This window comes from Crinia signifera, chromosome 2, assembly GCF_055691185.1.
Source record: "Crinia signifera chromosome 2, ASM5569118v1, whole genome shotgun sequence".
NCBI classification, from domain to species: Eukaryota; Metazoa; Chordata; class Amphibia; order Anura; family Myobatrachidae; genus Crinia; species Crinia signifera.
Genome location: NC_139218.1, coordinates 50,797,287 through 50,816,420, shown reverse-complemented (window position 1 = coordinate 50,816,420; position 19,134 = coordinate 50,797,287). Strand labels below are relative to the sequence as shown.

Here is a 19,134-nt window from a genome sequence, read left to right as displayed (position 1 = left end):
CCTAGATGAATTCCCTGAGGGGTGTAGTTTGCAAAATGGGGTCACTTGTGGGGGGGGGTTCCACTGTATTGGTGCTTTGGGGGTCTTGCTAATGCGACATAGCACCCACCAACATTCCACCACCAAAAATCACTCCTTCCCTTCTGAGTCCTGCCATGCACCCAACTGGTATTTTTTGGTCACATATGAGGCATTGCCATACTCGGGAGAAATTGGGGCACAGATTTTGGGGTGCTTTTTCTCCTTCATACCTTCTGAAAATGAAAAATTTTGAGCCAGAACTGCATTTTTGTGTAAAAAAATGTAATTTTTCATTTTCACTGCCCAGTTGTATCAAAATTGGTGAAACCCCTGGGGGTTTGAAATGTACACTATACCCCTAGATGAATTCCCTGAGGGGTGTAGTTTGCAAAATGGGGTCACTTGTGGGGGTTTTCCACTGTATTGGTGCTTGGGGGGTCTTGCTAATGCAACATAGCACCCACCAACATTCCACCAGAATCTGAGCTGCAAAATCCAAAAATCACTCCTTCCCTTCTGAGTCCTGCCATGCACCCAAATGGTATTTTTTGGTCACATGTAAGGCATTGCCGTACTCGGGAGAAATTGGGGCACAGATTTTGGGGTGCTTTTTCTCCTTCATACCTTCTGAAAATGAAAAATTTTGAGCCAGAACTGCATTTTTGTGTAAAAAAATGTAATTTTTCATTTTCACTGCCCAGTTGAATCAAAATTGGTGAAACCCCTGGGGGTTTGAAATGTACACTATACCCCTAGATGAATTCCCTGAGGGGTGTAGTTTGCAAAATGGGGTCACTTGTGGGGGGGGGTTCCACTGTATTGGTGCTTTGGGGGTCTTGCTAATGCGACATAGCACCCACCAACATTCCACCACCAAAAATCACTCCTTCCCTTCTGAGTCCTGCCATGCACCCAACTGGTATTTTTTGGTCACATATGAGGCATTGCCATACTCGGGAGAAATTGGGGCACAGATTTTGGGGTGCTTTTTCTCCTTCATACCTTCTGAAAATGAAAAATTTTGAGCCAGAACTGCATTTTTGTGTAAAAAAATGTAATTTTTCATTTTCACTGCCCAGTTGTATCAAAATTGGTGAAACCCCTGGGGGTTTGAAATGTACACTATACCCCTAGATGAATTCCCTGAGGGGTGTAGTTTGCAAAATGGGGTCACTTGTGGGGGTTTTCCACTGTATTGGTGCTTGGGGGGTCTTGCTAATGCAACATAGCACCCACCAACATTCCACCAGAATCTGAGCTGCAAAATCCAAAAATCACTCCTTCCCTTCTGAGTCCTGCCATGCACCCAAATGGTATTTTTTGGTCACATGTAAGGCATTGCCGTACTCGGGAGAAATTGGGGCACAGATTTTGGGGTGCTTTTTCTCCTTCATACCTTCTGAAAATGAAAAATTTTGAGCCAGAACTGCATTTTTGTGTAAAAAAATGTAATTTTTCATTTTCACTGCCCAGTTGTATAAAAATTGGTGAAACCCCTGGGGGTTTGAAATGTACACTATACCCCTAGATGAATTCCCCGAGGGGTGTAGTTTGCAAAATGGGGTCACTTGTGGGGGGGTTCCACTGTATTGGTGCTTTGGGGGTCTTGCTAATGCGACATAGCACCCACCAACATTCCACCACCAAAAATCACTCCTTCCCTTCTGAGTCCTGCCATGCACCCAACTGGTATTTTTTGGTCACATATGAGGCATTGCCATACTCGGGAGAAATTAGGGCACAGATTTTGGGGTGCTTTTTCTCCTTCATACCTTATGAAAATGAAAAATTTTGAGCCAGAACTGCATTTTTGTGTAAAAAAATGTAATTTTTCATTTTCACTGCCCAGTTGTATCAAAATTGGTGAAACCCCTGGGGGTTTTAAATGTACACTATACCCCTAGATGAATTCCCTGAGGGGTGTAGTTTGCAAAATGGGGTCACTTGTGGGGGGGTTCCACTGTATTGGTGCTTGGGGGGTCTTGCTAATGCAACATAGCACCCACCAACATTCCACCAGAATCTGAGCTGCAAAATCCAAAAATCACTCCTTCCTTTCTGAGTCCTGCCATGCACCCAAATGGTATTTTTTGGTCACATGTGAGGCATTGCCGTACTCGGGAGAAATTGGGGCACAGATTTTGGGGTGCTTTGTCTCCTTCATTCCTTGTGAAAATGAAAAATTTTGAGCCAGAACTGCATTTTTGTGTAAAAAATGTAATTTTGCATTTGCACAGCCCAGTTGTATCAAAATTGGTGAAACCCCTGGGGGTTTGAAATGTACACTATACCCCTAGATGAATTCCCTGAGGGGTGTAGTTTGCAAAATGGGGTCATTTGTGGGGGGGTTCCACTGTATTGGTGCTTGGGGGGTCTTGCTAATGCGACATAGCACCCACCAAAATTCCACCAGAATCTGAGCTGCAAAATCCAAAAATCACTCCTTCCCTTCTGAGTCCTGCCATGCACCCAAATGGTATTTTTTGGTCACATGTGAGGCATTGCCGTACTCGGGAGAAATTGGGGCACAGATTTTGGGGTGCTTTTTCTCCTTCATACCTTCTGAAAATGAAAAATTTTGAGCCAGAACTGCATTTTTGTGTAAAAAAATGTAATTTTTCATTTTCACTGCCCAGTTGTATCAAAATTGGTGAAACCCCTGGGGGTTTGAAATGTACACTATACCCCTAGATGAATTCCCTGAGGGGTGTAGTTTGCAAAATGGGGTCACTTGTGGGGAAGTTCCACTGTATTGGTGCTTTGGGGGTCTTGCTAATGCGACATAGCACCCACCAACATTCCACCACCAAAAATCACTCCTTCCCTTCTGAGTCCTGCCATGCACCCAACTGGTATTTTTTGGTCACATATGAGGCATTGCCATACTCGGGAGAAATTGGGGCACAGATTTTGGGGTGCTTTTTCTCCTTCATACCTTATGAAAATGAAAAATTTTGAGCCAGAACTGCATTTTTGTGTAAAAAAATGTAATTTTTCATTTGCACAGCCCAGTTGTATCAAAATTGGTGAAACCCCTGGGGGTTTGAAATGTACACTATACCCCTAGATAAATTCCCTGAGGGGTGTAGTTTGCAAAATGGGGTCACTTGTGGGGGGGTTCCACTGTATTGGTGCTTGGGGGGTCTTGCTAATGCAACATAGCACCCACCAACATTCCACCAGAATCTGAGCTGCAAAATCCAAAAATCACTCCTTCCTTTCTGAGTCCTGCCATGCACCCAAATGGTATTTTTTGGTCACATGTGAGGCATTGCCGTACTCGGGAGAAATTGGGGCACAGATTTTGGGGTGCTTTTTCTCCTTCATACCTTCTGAAAATGAAAAATTTTGAGCCAGAACTGCATTTTTGTGTAAAAAATTTAATTTTTCATTTTCACTGCCCAGTTGTACCACAATTGGTGAAACCCCTGGGGGTTTGAAATGTACACTATACCCCTAGATGAATTCCCTGAGGGGTGTAGTTTGCAAAATCGGGTCACTTGTGGGGGGGTTCCTAAATTTTAGCATCTTATGGTGCCTAGAAACCTACATGGTGCCTAAAAAATAATCTCATAAAAAGGAGGCTCCAAAATCAAGTAGGTGCTCCTTCTATTATGAAGCCTGTGGTTTGGTCAACGTGCACACTAGGGCCACATATAGGATATTTATGAAAACAAAAGAATTGGGGGAATCAATTTTTAGTCACATTTCTCTAGTAAAATGTACTGTGTTCCTTAGAAAAATGTATTAAAATTGCAAATCTGCAAAAAAAATGAAATTTTGAAATTTCACCTACACTTTGTTTTAATTCCTGTGAAACACCTAAAGGGTTAACAAACTTCCAAAATGCTGTTTTGAATACTGTGAGGGGTGCAGTTTTTGAAATGGTATCATTTATGGGGGTGTCTCACATACAAGTCCCTCAAAGTCACATCAGAACTGAACTGGTCCCTAAAAAAATCAGTGTTTGAAATTTTCTTGAAAATTTGAGAATTTGCTATTCATATTGTAAGCCTTCTAGTGTCCCAAAAAATTAAAAGGAAGTTGAAATAATGATGGAAACATAAAGTAGACATATGGTCTATGTTAGTTATTAACTATTTTGAGTGGTATGATTATTTGTCTCACAAGCAGAAAATTTAACATTTTGCAAATTGCTAAATTTTCCATTTTTTTACGACATTTTGGTATTTTTCACAAAAAAACACAGACTGTATCGACCCAAATTTACCACTTATTTGAAGTACAATGTGTCACGAAAAAACAATCTCAAAATCACTGGGATAAGTAAAAGCAAAAAAAAGTTATCCCCACTTAAGTGATACATGTCAGATTTGAAAAAAAGGGCTCTGTCAGGAACGCAAAAACTGGCTCTGTCAGGAAGGGGTTAAGTAAGAAGTAAGCAAGCTCTTGCGCACTGCTATTGGCAGGTTGGGAGGGTGAAGGTGGGTAAAGAAGTGATTTAAATGTATTAAAAAGTCGCTTGGGGTTTGTGGCATGAGAAGAGAAGAGAGATTGAAAATAAGTATGTTTAGCAGTATCCAGAGCATTACGATAGGAGTAGTAGGCAGTCTTAAATGTGACAAAGTCACTTGGATTTTGAGATTTACGCCACTGACGTTTCCAATCTACGTGATAGTTTTTGCAGGTGTCTTGTTCATTTAGAGTGCAGCGGTTGGCATCTAAGCCTACGTGGATTGTGAGGAGTAGCTGGAGCGGTTTCATCAAGGGCAGTTTGTAGAGTCTGGTTCGGGTGGGTTACAGCTGTCTCAGGACAGGCAAGTGTAGAAATGGGTGAGAGCAGTTGTTGCAGAGACTTAGAAAGTTGTTGAAAATAAATAGCATTAGTATTTCTGCGGGTTACAGGAGACTTGCATCATTTAAGCATTATAGTGTTTGGAGAAATGGAGGAGGTAGAGAAGGTGATAAGGTTGTGATCCAAGAGAGGAAATGGAGCACTGAAGTCCAAACTGCATAGCACACATTGTATAGCTCAAATCGCACCTAGCACACATCTCACTTTGGGCAGGATGCTCTAAACCAGAAAGGCGGTAAATACCCCATTATCTGGGTTTTTACCGCATTTCTGTATTCTCTAACCTCCCTCCGCCGTGTCAGCGCTGGGATTCTTAGCACGGTGCTGTGTGAGGGATCCGTCACGGCATGCCCTGCGGCCAGCTCCGGTGCTCTGCGTATATGCAGAGGGACTCTCGGGTCTCAGACCCGGAAGTCCAGCGCCGTGGCCGCATCGCAAGGGACAGCTCTTATCGCAAGAGCTGTCCATTGCGTTAATAATCGCATATGTTAGAGCATATGCTATTACTAACAATGCGGTACCGATGAAGGGGCTTCAGATGTTAGAACATCCCGCCCTCTGTGTGCACACCATTCATTTATGATTGCAATCATCTGCATTGAACTTCCTTTATTAGAAATTAACCATTTGAGTGCCAGCATTGCTGTAAGAGTTCCTCAAAATATCCGTTAAAAATACCAGTTTCGGTCACAGCGACTGTTCTTTTTTTGGGGGGTGCAATATTTAAATAAACTTTAATTAATCGGCGTTATTTGTATTTATTTATACTGTCGTGTATTGTATGTATTTATGATGTTTATACATGTTCCATTTTTTTAGCTGTTTCATGTTAGTTATAGGTGTGCTGTCATTTTGCATGAAATAAAAACTAATTTCAGTGGAAAGAGCATCCTGACAATGCAAACCTGACAATGGAGTATACCGCACTGCTGGCAGTTGCTCTTCTTCTCCACCAGAGGGAGTATGCGTGCTTTGCAGACACAACAGCTGGCGGTGTTAAATATTATAGTACATCCATAAAATTATTTAATATGGGGATTACTCGAGCAATTTATGTTTTGCTGTTACTTTACATGAGCTGTGAGTGATTGAATGCTTATTTAAGCACTACTAAAGAGATCTTGGGAGAACATTTTTACTGAAAGTCGTATATATATATTTTTTAATCCTTTTTTTTTTTTTTTTCAAAAGACCGCACCTTTGGCAAATATGCAAAGGCAGCATTCTAGCCAGCGCTGTCCTGCAGCCACCAACAGTCACTTTGAAGGCATTTAGCATGTTTTGTGTTAGCGAAATTCCATTTTACATAATGAGAAAGTTCTGCTGGAAAGAGGGGGGGGGGGGGGGGGGGGTAGTTCCCAAACTTTTGTTTTAATAGAATAATGTTTCTCAATGATTTTAGGAAAATGTGAACCATATAAAACCATGTCTAACAATTCATACATGGAAAGAAATTAAGATTAATAGCGGTTATATGGCCAAGATATGGGTTGTTAATGTGGGAATGTACTAATCAGCTGATTAATGTGCTTATCTTAATATACACATATAGCCGGTACAGAAATGAGTGGAATTGAATACTGATTTAGTGCCACAATCTTGGTTTTATTCAGGTTTTATCTTGACAAGAGGTTGTCTGAGGTGCCTGTTAGTTATGATTTTAATGAAAAAAGGTCAAATCCAATTCATCGATGGCGGCTTTTCCGTACCACCAGGGACACTATAAGATAGAGATGAGCAGGTTCGGATTTACATAGATCTCAAAACAGGATCTTATTGGCTATCCAGTTGTCACATGTATTGGAGCAAAAACATGTGACAGCATATAGCCAATAAGATCCTGTTTTGAGAGCCGGGTAAATCCGAACCTGCACATCTCTACTATAAGAAGGGACATGAGTACTAAATACCAGAACCCAGTCTCAAGTTCAAGTGAAGAAACTCCTATCTCAGTAGAACATGCATTGGGTGGAATGTGCTAACATCCGCCACCAGCTACTGCATTCTTCGCATATGCACAATCGCATATGCACAAACTTATTTTATTTATTTATTACCAGTTTCTTATATAACGCACACAGATTCCGCAGCGCTTTGCAGAGAATATTTGAACAGTCACACCAGTCCCTGCCCCAGTGGTGCTTACAATCTATATTCCATACCACATGTACACGCACACACAGACATTCTAGGGTTAATTTGTTGGGAGCCAATTAGCCTACCAGTATATTTTTGGATTGTGGGAGGAAACCGGAGTACCCGGAGGAAACCCACGCAAACACAGGGAGTATATACAAACTCCGCACAGTTAGGGCCATGGTGGAATCGAATCCATGACCTCAGTGCTGCGAGGCAGTAATGCTAACCATTACACCGTCCATACTGCAATTAGTAACACGACAAGAGCTGTCCCTTGCGATGAGATGCAGTCCCTGGACTTCCAGGTCTGAGACCCGGGAGTCCCTCTGCGTACGTGCAGAGTGATGGCCCGCTCAACGCTGTGGCGATACCCTCCGCAGCGTTGACCGGCGGAGGGGGTTTAGTGCATCCCGCCCAATGTAATTTTTGGTACTTGTGAGTTATCCGGGCGTCCGATTTTTTGATTGTATGCCTTAAGTTAAGGCATACAATCAGATGCGATGCGATACGATATCGCATCGCATCGCATCGCATGCGACCATCGGATGCGATGACCCGATTTTTCCATAGGAATCAATGTTAAAATGGACTGAGTCCATTTTAACATGGAATTCAATGGGAAAAAGGGGTCCTTTTCATACCCCTACTATCCAAGTGGGCATGGAGTTGGATATAAACCTGTGGCGAGCGTAGCGAGCCACCGAGCCCGAAGCGTGGCGAGCGAAGCGAGCCCCGCGAGGGGACGGTATTCCGTGTCCCCTCGCGGGGCTCGCTACGCTCGCCACGCTTCGGGCTCGGTGGCTCGCTACGCTCGCCACAGGTTTATATCCAACTCCATGCCCACTTGGATAGTAGGGGTATGAAAAGGACCCCTTTTTCCCATTGAATTCCATGTTAAAATGGACTCAGTCCATTTTAACATTGATTCCTATGGAAAAATCGGGTCATCGCATCGCATCGCATCGCATCGCATCCGATGGTCGCATGCGATGCGATGCGATGTCCCGATCCGACCCGATTTAAAAATCGGACGCCCGGATAACTCACAAGTACCTAATTTTTCTTTACATCGGCGTGATGTGGCCACTCACTCACACACACACACACACACATAGGCGTGCGCACGGGGGGTGCCGGGGGTGCACAGGCACCTCCTAATGACACCCCTCATGTTTGCACGCAGTACCATTTTTACCGGCTGAATAGGGTTCCCGATGGTAGCGGCGGCTCCGCTCATGCTTCTGAGCTGAGCCGCCTGCATGAAGTAGCGCTGGCCGGAGAAGGTATTGGCTGCGGCGCACAGTGTTTCTCCCCCATATACCAGATGTCTCTGAATCCCCGGCCCGCACACACACTTACTTCCTGCGCTGCGCACAGTCTGTTTCTCTGCAGCGTGGCCGCGCGCACTGTCATGACACAAGCAAAGCAGACTCCCGGCAGCAGTAGGTAATGATAGAGACATCAGGAGCTGCCTGTGCTTTGTAGGGATTAGTTTATCAAAGCATGGGGGAGGGGGAGGTATTGTTAAATATATTTTATAAGGTATGAGTTAGGAAAAGTGAATTACATATATAGGCTGCATGATGTGAGGGATGGATATTAAACATCTAAGGATTGTATGATCTTATGTAAAATGTGGCAGATTAACAGCCCCCATACACTATGCAATTTGTGCCCGATTTCATGAGAAATCGGCCCAAATAGCATGTGTCTCACTTCCGATCTGATCAGACCTGGAGAGCATACGTGCTGCACGTACAGTATGATCTCCAGGTTGGACCCCCTACCAGCAGCAGGGAACGGGGATTGCATTTGATACATCGCACCTGACGTATCAAGGAAATTGGGCGGGTTGCCCACCGCTCTCTGCCCGTCTGCTGTCCCCGCTTTCTGCCCAGGACTTATGTGGCATAATATGTAATAGGCATCAAAGCATGTTTTCGTATGTGTAATTGGCATTACAGCGTTATATTGTGTTATGGGCTTTATGGTGTGTGGCATGATGTGTAATGAGCATTACAGCATGTGGCATAATATGTAATGGCCATTATGGTGTTTGGTATAATGTGTAATAGGCATTACAGAGTGTGGCATAAAGTTTAATGGACATTACAGAGTGTGACCTAATGTGTAATGGCCATTACGGAGTATGGCATAATGTGTAATGGGCATTACAATGTAAATTTTTGTTGCGCACCTCTGGCGTGCCCTGTCCCTGTTTCTACTCTGTGTATATGGGGAGTGCACCCCCTAATAAAAGGGGCTGCGCACACCTATGCACACACACCAGATTGTATCTAATCCCCAGGCCCATCGCCATGGCAGTCTGCTTTGCATCTTTAACTAATGCAAGTAACCACTCTTGTGCGCCGAATATCCGTGTGTGTGTGTGTGTGTGTGTGTGTGTGTGTGTGTGTGTGTGTGATGCTTTCACAGGGTAAATATATAAGGATCACTCAGGTAAGTATACAACGGTTCAGGTAAGTATTCTTTCTTCTTCCTGTACAGGTTCATTTGTCTGTACTCAGAGGGTATATGACACATGGAACCCAAATTTCAATAGAAGAGATTAACAATTTATTTAAGGAACAGTCATATAATACAGAGGTTCACACACAAAACAGCATATGAAATAAATGAATAATTCACTACAATTCAAGTTTTATTTTGCTGGAACTGGAAGGATGTTATCTGCTTCCATTCACTTCTCACGAGATATCTCCTACAATACAGAGGGCCGCCGAGAGGTATGCCGAGCCCCAGAAAAATTGGGGGCGTGGCCTAATCGTGGGAGGCGTGGTTCATGCCCCCAAAATTATTGCAGGAAGAGCGAAAAAACCTTCTAAAGTCGAGGGGGAGTGTTATTATGCCCACCCACCCACCGTTTCAGCAGCAGCACACACCTACAGCATGTGCTGCTGTGCTGGCAGCAGGCTCAGCATGAGCTCTCACGCTGTCACTGAGACGCTCATGTTGAGCCTGCTGTCAGCACACCACATGCTGTACATGTGTGCTGCTGCTGCCGCCGCTGAGCCTCTGTTTTCTTAATAAAACTGCAGTAAGAAAAACAAAATAAGCGCTTTTATTTGTTTTGCAGAGTCACTTGATGAACAAGGTCCTGCTGTTTTTCAACAGTCTCAGATTTCCCACAGAGTTGTTTAAGGTAAGTTTCCTTTCTCTAAAGGTCAATACACACTGATCGGCTTTCCCCCTGCCCGGCACCGTCAGTGGGGAGAGGACGGCTTTGCATAGCGGAGCGCTATGCAAAACTGTCCTCAAAGCCGCTCATCTGCTGGTAATTACCAGCAGATGAACGGCTTTCCTGGCAATGATGCGGCAGCGCGCAGCAGCGCACACCGCTCATCGCTGTTTTGAGCGACTTTCAGCTCAAAGTCGCCCATTGTGTATGGGCCTTATTGTTGAAACTTTTAGGGCGGGATGTACTAAACCGAAAATGCGGTAAAACCCCCGTTTTACCACATTTTCATATGTACTAAAACTCCACCACCAAGTTACCGCATCGTAGGGTATCGCCACCTTTGGGTAGCGATACCCTATAGAAGCCTATGGGCTTCTTTTCGCCGCCCGCCCCCTCTGCCGCAAACCCGCCGACCTCCCACTCCCCCTGGTTTACCTTGCTGCAGGTCCTCCTGGACCCAGAAGGTAAACCCCTCCTCCCCCTAGCAACACAGACGGACGCGGGGGGGAGGAGGAGGCGCCGTGGACAGCCACGCTGAGCTGTCCCGGCATGAGGGGAGCAGGAGGCAGCAGGGAGGTGACGGAGACCCCCCGCACACCACATCACAGGTATCGTGGGGGGGCCTCCGTCACTGCACCACAATGCCAGCCGCATATGTTAGTACATATGCGCCGGCACTGCAGCAGCCGGGCGGCGATGTATGTTAATACATCCCGCCCTTAAAGAGATATTTATCATCCACAATTGTGATTATGGTAACAAAAAAAGTAACTTTCTTTTACTGTAGTGCTGTCTCTTACTATGTTACCTTTTTGAAGTAAAGCTTGACACTTGTGATAGCAACTTTCTTAATAATATATATAGGTCTGAACAGAATCCAATAACTGCACTCCCGCGCTGTACTGGCAGAACTTTAATCTTTCAATAATGTTCTACTTTCTCTTTAGACGGATCTAGTAATTCACAATAAACAATATAGGCTGTTTATTTCTTTACTAATTATGACTTGGCAGCTTAATTAGGTTGGATATCAGTAGATACATTAGTTGCTGTAACCATATAAGGTTATTGAAGCTGAACTGTTTCACTCTCTTCCAATTAACATAAAGCAGTAAAATGATATGTGATTCTGCAGATATATTTCTCAATACTTGCTCAAGTAAATTACTCTTGGTAGATTATCTGAGATCTGTGGTCATAAACAGTCTTTTTATCCAAATATGTTTAGTCCTCTATAAGATATTATCCCTCGCTGCTTAACTGACTGACCCCTGACTGGCAGATTTATATGTCCTCATTGACAGATACACTGTATCATGTGTTTACACAAAACGATGACCCTCTGTAGTGGTTAAGCGGCTGACCGGAATTAAGGTCCATACACACCGGGCGACTATGCCCAGCGTGTATGGACAGCGATGATCGCTAGCATCGCTTGGGGGAAAGATACTCAGTGCATACACACTGAGCGGCTTTCCCCCTGCCCTGTGCCGTCAGTGGAGAGAGGACGGCTTTGCATAGCGCAGTGGTATGCAAAGCGTCCTCAAAGCTGCTCATCTGCTGGTATTAGCAGCAGATGAACGGCTTTCCCGGTGATGATGCGGGAGCGCAGCAGGGTGCAGACAGCATGTTTTGAGCAGCTTTCAGCCCAAAAGTTGCCCAGTGTGTATAAGCCTTCAGTCTCTCTAGAATATGGAGATTTACTGACAGTAATACGCCCCTCTGTATATGGAAAAGATAGTTGACCCCCTAGGGAGTGCGAGTGAAGCTTTGACAGAAGCTGCTTCACCAGCAGCTGCTGAGTAGGGATAGTCGGTCCCAAAGAACTTTAGAAAAGAAAAAAAAGAGAGAAAGCAGCGCTTACCCTGTAAAAAATGTTATAAAATATTGGACTGATTTTACATAAAGAATGCAATTTTATTAAAACACATATAACATTTGACTATTAGTGTTTAAATATCAAGGCACTGGATTGCACAGGTGTCAAATAATACCCCTTTCACACCATAAAATGCAGGGACCGACCCAGGAATACGGCCCAGGGATCATGCCGGGGCATTCCCGGGTTGGCCCCTTTCACACCAGAAAAGTCCCTGCATTTTCTGGTGTGGGAAGGAGGCAGGCAGGAGGTGGGGAGGAGGCGGGATGGCGGCGGAGGCGGGCAGGAGTTGGGTTGGCGGGGGGAGAGTACTCACCCGGGTTGCCGGTCCTCGGTGCAGGCTGGGGATCCACATAGGTGGCAGGCGCAGATGATGCAGCTCTCTGGTTGTAGTGAGGGCACCAGAGGGCTGCGTCATCTTCATCCGCCACCTGTCCAGTCATCTGCGCTCGCTGCCTGTGTGGATCCCCGGCCTGACCACATGCACGGAGGACCAGCAATGCGGGTGAGCACCCATACTCCTTTCACACCGGCCAGGACCCCGGGTTGAACCCGGGAACAGCCCTGCTCAGTAGCAAGGTTGAAATCCCAGCAAAGTTTGCCAGGATTTTGACCCGGGAACCTTACAAACCAGCACTAGTCGCGGGTTGTTCCCGGGCCCAACCTGGTAATTTAGGCTGGCGTGTAAATCCTACACAGTTCCTGATATGAGGTACTGTCCGTTCCTATTTTGCCGCTGATGGTGCGTGCTGGATGTATATAAAAGAGACTAGGTGATTCATCGCGCCCTACGGGCGCTCTTCACACCGGCGTAAGGGGCTACGCCCCTTAATTTGTGAACATTTGTATTGTGAGAAATATGGTTAGAATTGTATGAAAGATGCCCTGTATTGCAGCTTCTGGCAGTGGGTGAGGGTCCAGCGTGGCAGCACAGGAGTACCGGACGGTGGCCCTGAGTCAGTGTCTCCTCCTACTGGGTGGGAGTTAGGGTGCATGAGAGCAGGAGGCTGGGATATGAGGCATGATAGGGGTATGTGGGCAACACAGCGTCAGCGATTACCCAGTGGTGGAAGTTACGGTTCAGGAGAGCAGGAAGCTGGGTAGTGATAGGGGTGTGTGGGCATACGGGGGACTAAAGAGGGTGGTGGACACTGTGCAGCTTCTGTCAGTGGGTGAGGGTCCAGCGTGGCAGCACAGAAATACAGGAGTCAGTGTCTCCTCCGACTGGGTGGGAGTTAGGGTGCATGAGAGCAGGAGGCTGGGCGGTAAAGCATGATAGGGGAATGTGGGCAACACAGGGTGAGCGGGTCTCCACTGGCGGAAGTTACGGGGCAGGAGAACAGGAGGCAGGGCAGTGTCCTCCCACATTGATGGCAAAAGTATTCAACATCGGCCATAAACCATCGATTATTTGAAAATCATTGATGGTCGATGGGCATCCCTAGAACTGGAGGAGGGTGGGGGACAGTATGCAGCTCCCGGCAGTGGGTGAGCGTCTCCTCCCACTGGGAGGGAGTGAGCGTGCATGAGAGCAGGAGGCTGTATAATAGTGGTATGTGGGCAAGACATTGATAAAAGTTGTGGCGCTGGTGCAGAGGGCAGTGGGGAAACCTGCAGTGCGGCAGCCAGGGCCGGATTTCCCACCTAGGGTCGGTACCTGCTTGTGGTGGTACAGGATCCCCCATTGTCACGGGGGTACGTGAAATGCGGGAGCGGGGGCCGCAGTGGTCCGCTGGGGGGTGGAATTGCCGGAAGGGGGTCTGGGGGGTCTGCAAATTGCGGGAGGGGGGGTGGTGTGTGGGGATCCGCGGTTAGCGGGAGGGGGCGGGGCTCCGCAAATCGTGGGCGGGGGCGCGGGGGGGCTTGAATCGTGGGAAGGGGGGTCCGCAAATTGCGGGAGGGGGGTTGTCGGGGTTAGTGAATTGCGGGAGGGGGGGTTGCGGAGGTCCGTGAATTGCGGGAGGGGCGCGTGGGGTGCCGTGAGTCAAGGGGGGGTGGTGCGGGGGTCAGTGAATCACGGGTGGGGTCCCCGAATGTGTGAATTAGGGGGCGGTCGCAAATCGCCGAGGGGGCCCGCAAATCGCGGGAGGGGGGGCGCTACGGGGGGTTCCGTGAATCGCGGGAGGGGGCGGCGCGAATTGCGGGAGGGGGGTCGCAAATCACAGTAGGGGGGGGGTGTGTGCCGTGAATCACGGGAGGGGGGTCGCGGGGGGCCCTTTTAATGCCGGGAGGGGGGGTCGCAGGGGTCCCGCGAATCGCGGGAGGGGAGGATGCAGGGGTCCTGCGAATCGCGGAAAGGGGCTCGCGGGAGGGAGGGGTCGCTGGGGTCCCGCGATTTGCGGGAGGGTAGCGGGGGTCCCGCGTTTCGCGGGAGGGGGTGGTCGCGGAGGTCCAGCGAATCGCGGGAGGGGGTGGTCGGGTCTGGGACGGATATTAGACAGCACTTACATCGACAGCCATTACATCGACACCATTAGTTCGACAGCTCAATAGGTCGACATGTCATTAGGTCGACATGTCATTAGGTCGACATGTCATTAGGTCGACATGTCATTAGGTCGACAGCTCATTAGGTCGACATGTTTTAGGTCGACAGAGTCTATGTCGACAGTCAAAAGGTCGACATGGGTTTTTTCACTGTTTTTGGGCCGAAATGTCGACACAGTCGACATGGACACAGTTTGAAGTGTACCGCAGCCGCTCGCTATGCTTCGGGCACGGTGCCTCGCTGCGCTTGGCACACTATTTTATTCTCCCACCACGCCCTAGTGGATAGTAGGGCATGAAATACCGCCTGTCGGCACATGTCGGCTCAATAAACAGTGAAAAAACCCATGTCGACCTTTTGACTGTCGACATAGACACTGTCGACCTAATGGCAGTGTCGACCTAAAAACATGTCGACCTAATGAGCTGTTGACCTAATGAGCTGTCGACATAATGACATGTCAACCTAATGGTATGTCGACCTAAAACCATGTCGACCTATTGAGGTGTCGAACTAATGGTGTCGATGTAATGGCTGTCGATGTAAGTGCTGTCTAACAATAGTCCGGATACCGGGGTGGTCGCGGGGGTCCCGCGAATCGCGGGAGGGGGGTCGCGGGGGTCCCGCGAATCGCGGGAGGGGGGGTTCGTGGGGGTCCCGCGAATCACGGGAGGGGGGGTCGCGGGGGTCCCGCGACTTGCGGGAGGGTGGAAAGCGGGGGTCCCGCGAATCGCGGGAGGGGGGGTGCGGGGTCCTGCGAATGGCGGGAGGGGGGGTCACTGGGTTCCGCAAATCGCGGGAGGTGGGGTCGCGGGGGTCCCGCGAATCGCGGGAGGTGGGGTCGCGGGGGTCCCGCGATTCTCGGGAGGGGGGGGTCGCGGGGGTCCCGCGATTCGCGGGAGGGGGGGTCGGGGGGGTCCCGCAAATCGCGGGAGGGGGGTCGCGGGGGTCCTGGCAGAGGGTAGGGATGTGCAGGAGTAATGGTGGATGGTGGCTGTGGAGTAATGGTGGATGGTGGGCGTGTACTGTAGCCCTGGCTGGGCGGGGGGAGGTGATGTCAAGGGGGTGGAACGTCAGACACATGAAAGTGAAACTGTTCTACACAGGAACGTTCTCCACAGGGGTTGAGTGACAGATCTGGCTAAATATATAAGAGATATGTTCCGTCCACCATACACGGGTATGCAGTCCAACACTCCTGATTACCTCCTGTTAGGTGTATTAGGTTGGTCCTGAGAGAGTCCAATCCACCATGAAGGGTTGTTAGTGGTGTGAAGAATTCCAATGGCGAACTCCCGTGGCAGGGATTCAAGCACAAATGCAAATGACCTTTTTGGGCTCGTCCGGATCAGTAGAATGTAGATTGGCCAAACCAAATCTGGACCACTGTGGGGATATAGGCAGCTGACGCATTTCGCCGTGTCAAACCGGCTTTAAATAGTGGTGCTCCCCTTCTGAAGGCCGTTCACAGGTTGATTGACTTTTGTGGGAGTGTCAGGGAAACTGTAGGCATACTAACCAGGCCTTATAAGGGAGGGTGTATGACATCAGCCCCGATCAGGCTGATTCATTCGCAGCTGCCGATTAAGTCCTGGGCTACTCAGAGCGTGCACATACTGGGGAAATCATTCAACAGGGAGCAGCTTGCGGATGGATCTGCAGCCTATTCGCTGGACTGCAACATATTCACTACCCATTTGCAGGCTTGTGAAGAGCGGGACTACACTGTGCTGGGGCGACGGCTTACTATTCACAGGGTGATCACACGGCACTGCTAATTCACCCAACAGGTCTGGATATGGCCCTATATATATTGTTTACCAGACCATGTACTGTATATACCAGTAGTCTCAACTCCCATGTTTCGCTCCACCCTTCTCTGGAAACCCCCCCTACCGAATCCTGCGTTTGCCTCTAATTACGGTGCCCACATTTCTACTCTATAGTTACTGGCTTATGTCACTAGATTAATATACTTGCCTGGTGATCATTGTAACATACAGGAATGTTCCCTGTGACATCATCTTCCAAATGTCCTTTTTCCTTTGCTTCTGTCGCTCATGAATTATAGTCTGCTTATCTGACTTATTGTTCCTGAGACAGCTACCTCATGCCTTTGCTTAATCCTAGTAGACTGATGACTTATTATACTGGGGGCCACATCCAGCAGCATCCTACAGTCAGGCATGACTCCCTTCTGGGGAGAGCATGCTGCTTATTAAGCCATATTTATTAGCAGCACAGAAGTCCACCACCGGCCCCAGATATTTTGCTCCTAGAAGCTGCTCTTGCTTCTTTCTGCAGCTCCCCATTGCTATACAGACATGTCCTTAACAATCCCATGTGCCGGCTATGGGGCCCATTTATTATATAATATTTGCGGCCCAAAACACCTATTTTAAAAGTTCACATTCCACTTCACCATAAAAAGATAGTGATTGCTACTCGGTGAATCATGGCGATAAAAACCTTGAAATGTATTCGCCATCTGGTCATTGAATAGGGTGATTCACCATTTTAGTCAAAAAATCGATGTACAGCACGAAAATAGCACAAAATCGCCATAAAACATGGCGAATCAGCCTCATTGAATACTGCCCTTAGTGTACTGTTACTTTCCGTATTGTACAGCCACCCGGTTACAGCGAGTCTCATGGATGGCAAATCAGTGTCACTGCAGGCAGATCCAGACACGCAGGCCTTTTTTTTGGGAAAATTTAATTATTAGCTCCCAAAAATTGGGTGATGCTCCCTGCCGCCTGGTAGAGTGGGCAGACTTGCCACTTCCCAGAGCCAAATGCCGATTGGCCCCAGCAACATACTTACTGAGCATAATTGGGCAGTCAGTTACATCATTTGTGATGAATCGAGTTTCTTGGCCCCATCCCCAGCATCACCATGCAGGTAATTGCAGATTTGTATAGTGGGCAGGACCACAATGATGCAATTGTTTTATTATGACCACTGTCTGGCCCACTTTGCCATGACACAACACCCGCATCCCACTGAGCAAGCCTGGCTTCTCCCAGGAGTCTTCGGGGGAAATTCACTAAGATGGGAATAAGACTTCACATGTGATGTTGCTATGGCCAATCAATCAGAATCTACTTCTTATTAATTTAGCACCCTCTAGAAGATAGTAGAGAGGATCTGATTGGTTGCCCAGAGCAACATCACATGTGAAGTCTTATTCCCATCTTAGTCAATTTCCCCCACCATGTTATACATGTGTGTATGTAAATGTATGTGTGTGTAAAACAGTAAAGTCTCCTAACTGTCTGCTCTTCTGCTGTTTAGGGGCTTGTCAGGACAGAAGATTTTGTTTTGACGTAATTTGTAAGGGAATATGGCAGCCTGCGATAAGAGACTACAGCAGGTGAGGGGCGCCATTGCAGCAGCTCACAAAGACTGCTCCCCTACTGAAAAACTACAGTTCTATGACCAATGGTCCGCCCAATATGAAAAGGTAATAGGATGTGTGTTGTATTTTTTGTTGGAGACTAGTCCCATGGTGAATCCAGTTTCTTTAAATGTCAGTCTATTATGCATTTTTACTCTTTTTGATGTTTTTTCTAGACCTTTTTTATGTTGAAGCTGGTTCCCGTAGGCATTCTTTGAGTGTGCCATGAAAAGAAAAAAATACCTTGAATAACAGGGAGGCGAGTACCTTGGTGCCCCCCCCCCCCCCCCCCCAATCCACCTATGATCCTGCCCACTTTCTAGCAAAAGGATTAGGGAAAAAGATACTGTGGTGCTGAAAATCATGGGTCGGTATGGAGGGAGTGAGGCTAATCACCATAATATTTGCCATACCCTCTTACCCAAGGACACACTCTTCCTGGGGTTTGGGGGACTACCAGAAGTCCCTGCATCTTCCTGGAGAGTAGGTATATATGAAATAGGAGTGATACTTAAATAATAATTAGAAAGAAAGTGAGGGTTGATAAATATTTCCCTTGATCTTTTTAGAATAATTCCTACTATATGTCATTTAATGGACAGGCCATATAGTCAAAGAGCAGCATACTGTAGTGCTGAAAATTAATGATTGCAGCTGTCGGGACTAACCATGCCCCAACAGAAGCAACACCTTTTTACCTTTTTAAAAGGGAAACTTTAATTACCGGTGGGTTGAGTTGCAACGTTGTATGAGGAGGAATGAGTGATAACTGATGCCTCGTTGGCTGCTCACAGGTCAATCATGGGTCTGTACTGTTTTATGTAAAGTCTCTGCCACGTTGACACAAAAACCGTTTTCAGTCACCTCTCAACATTGTTAAACATGCCACCAGAGGGAGCAAGCGATGCCCCTTTAACTTCAGCACCAATGTGTTGGCAACATGGTAAGAACATGTGACATACAGTATATTTTGGGAGCTGATTGATTGATAAATGTTCTTTTGTGTTTAAGGATGTATCGGTATTGGAATACAGAGCCCCCCATTTGGCTGCCGTTTCACTGGCCTCAGTATGTACATTAAATCGTGAGTCAAGGCTGGTGCTGGATGTAGCTTGTGGCACTGGACTTGTAGCTGAAGAGGTAATATGTATTGGTTATAGGTTACATGTAACTTAGAGGTCTTTGTCATCCT

The 19,134-nt window shown here is 47.2% G+C and overlaps 1 protein-coding gene across 3 annotated transcripts in view; it reads left to right on the top strand.

The window, feature by feature from the left end:
* Positions 1 to 19,134, top strand: part of METTL27 (methyltransferase like 27) — a 53,221-nt gene that overhangs the window by 10,813 nt on the left and 23,274 nt on the right. Inside the window, exons 2-4 of one of the 3 annotated variants that reach the window (XM_083172052.1) lie at positions 10,074 to 10,139; positions 17,840 to 17,918; positions 18,954 to 19,082. In XM_083172052.1, coding sequence (XP_083028178.1) covers positions 17,889 to 17,918; positions 18,954 to 19,082 — 159 coding nt within the window. In that variant the 5' untranslated portion in view covers positions 10,074 to 10,139; positions 17,840 to 17,888. Of the gene's footprint in view, positions 1 to 10,073; positions 10,140 to 17,839; positions 18,009 to 18,953; positions 19,083 to 19,134 lie in introns of all 3 variants that reach the window. The other 2 variants (XM_083172050.1, XM_083172051.1) reach the window with 2 other exon arrangements.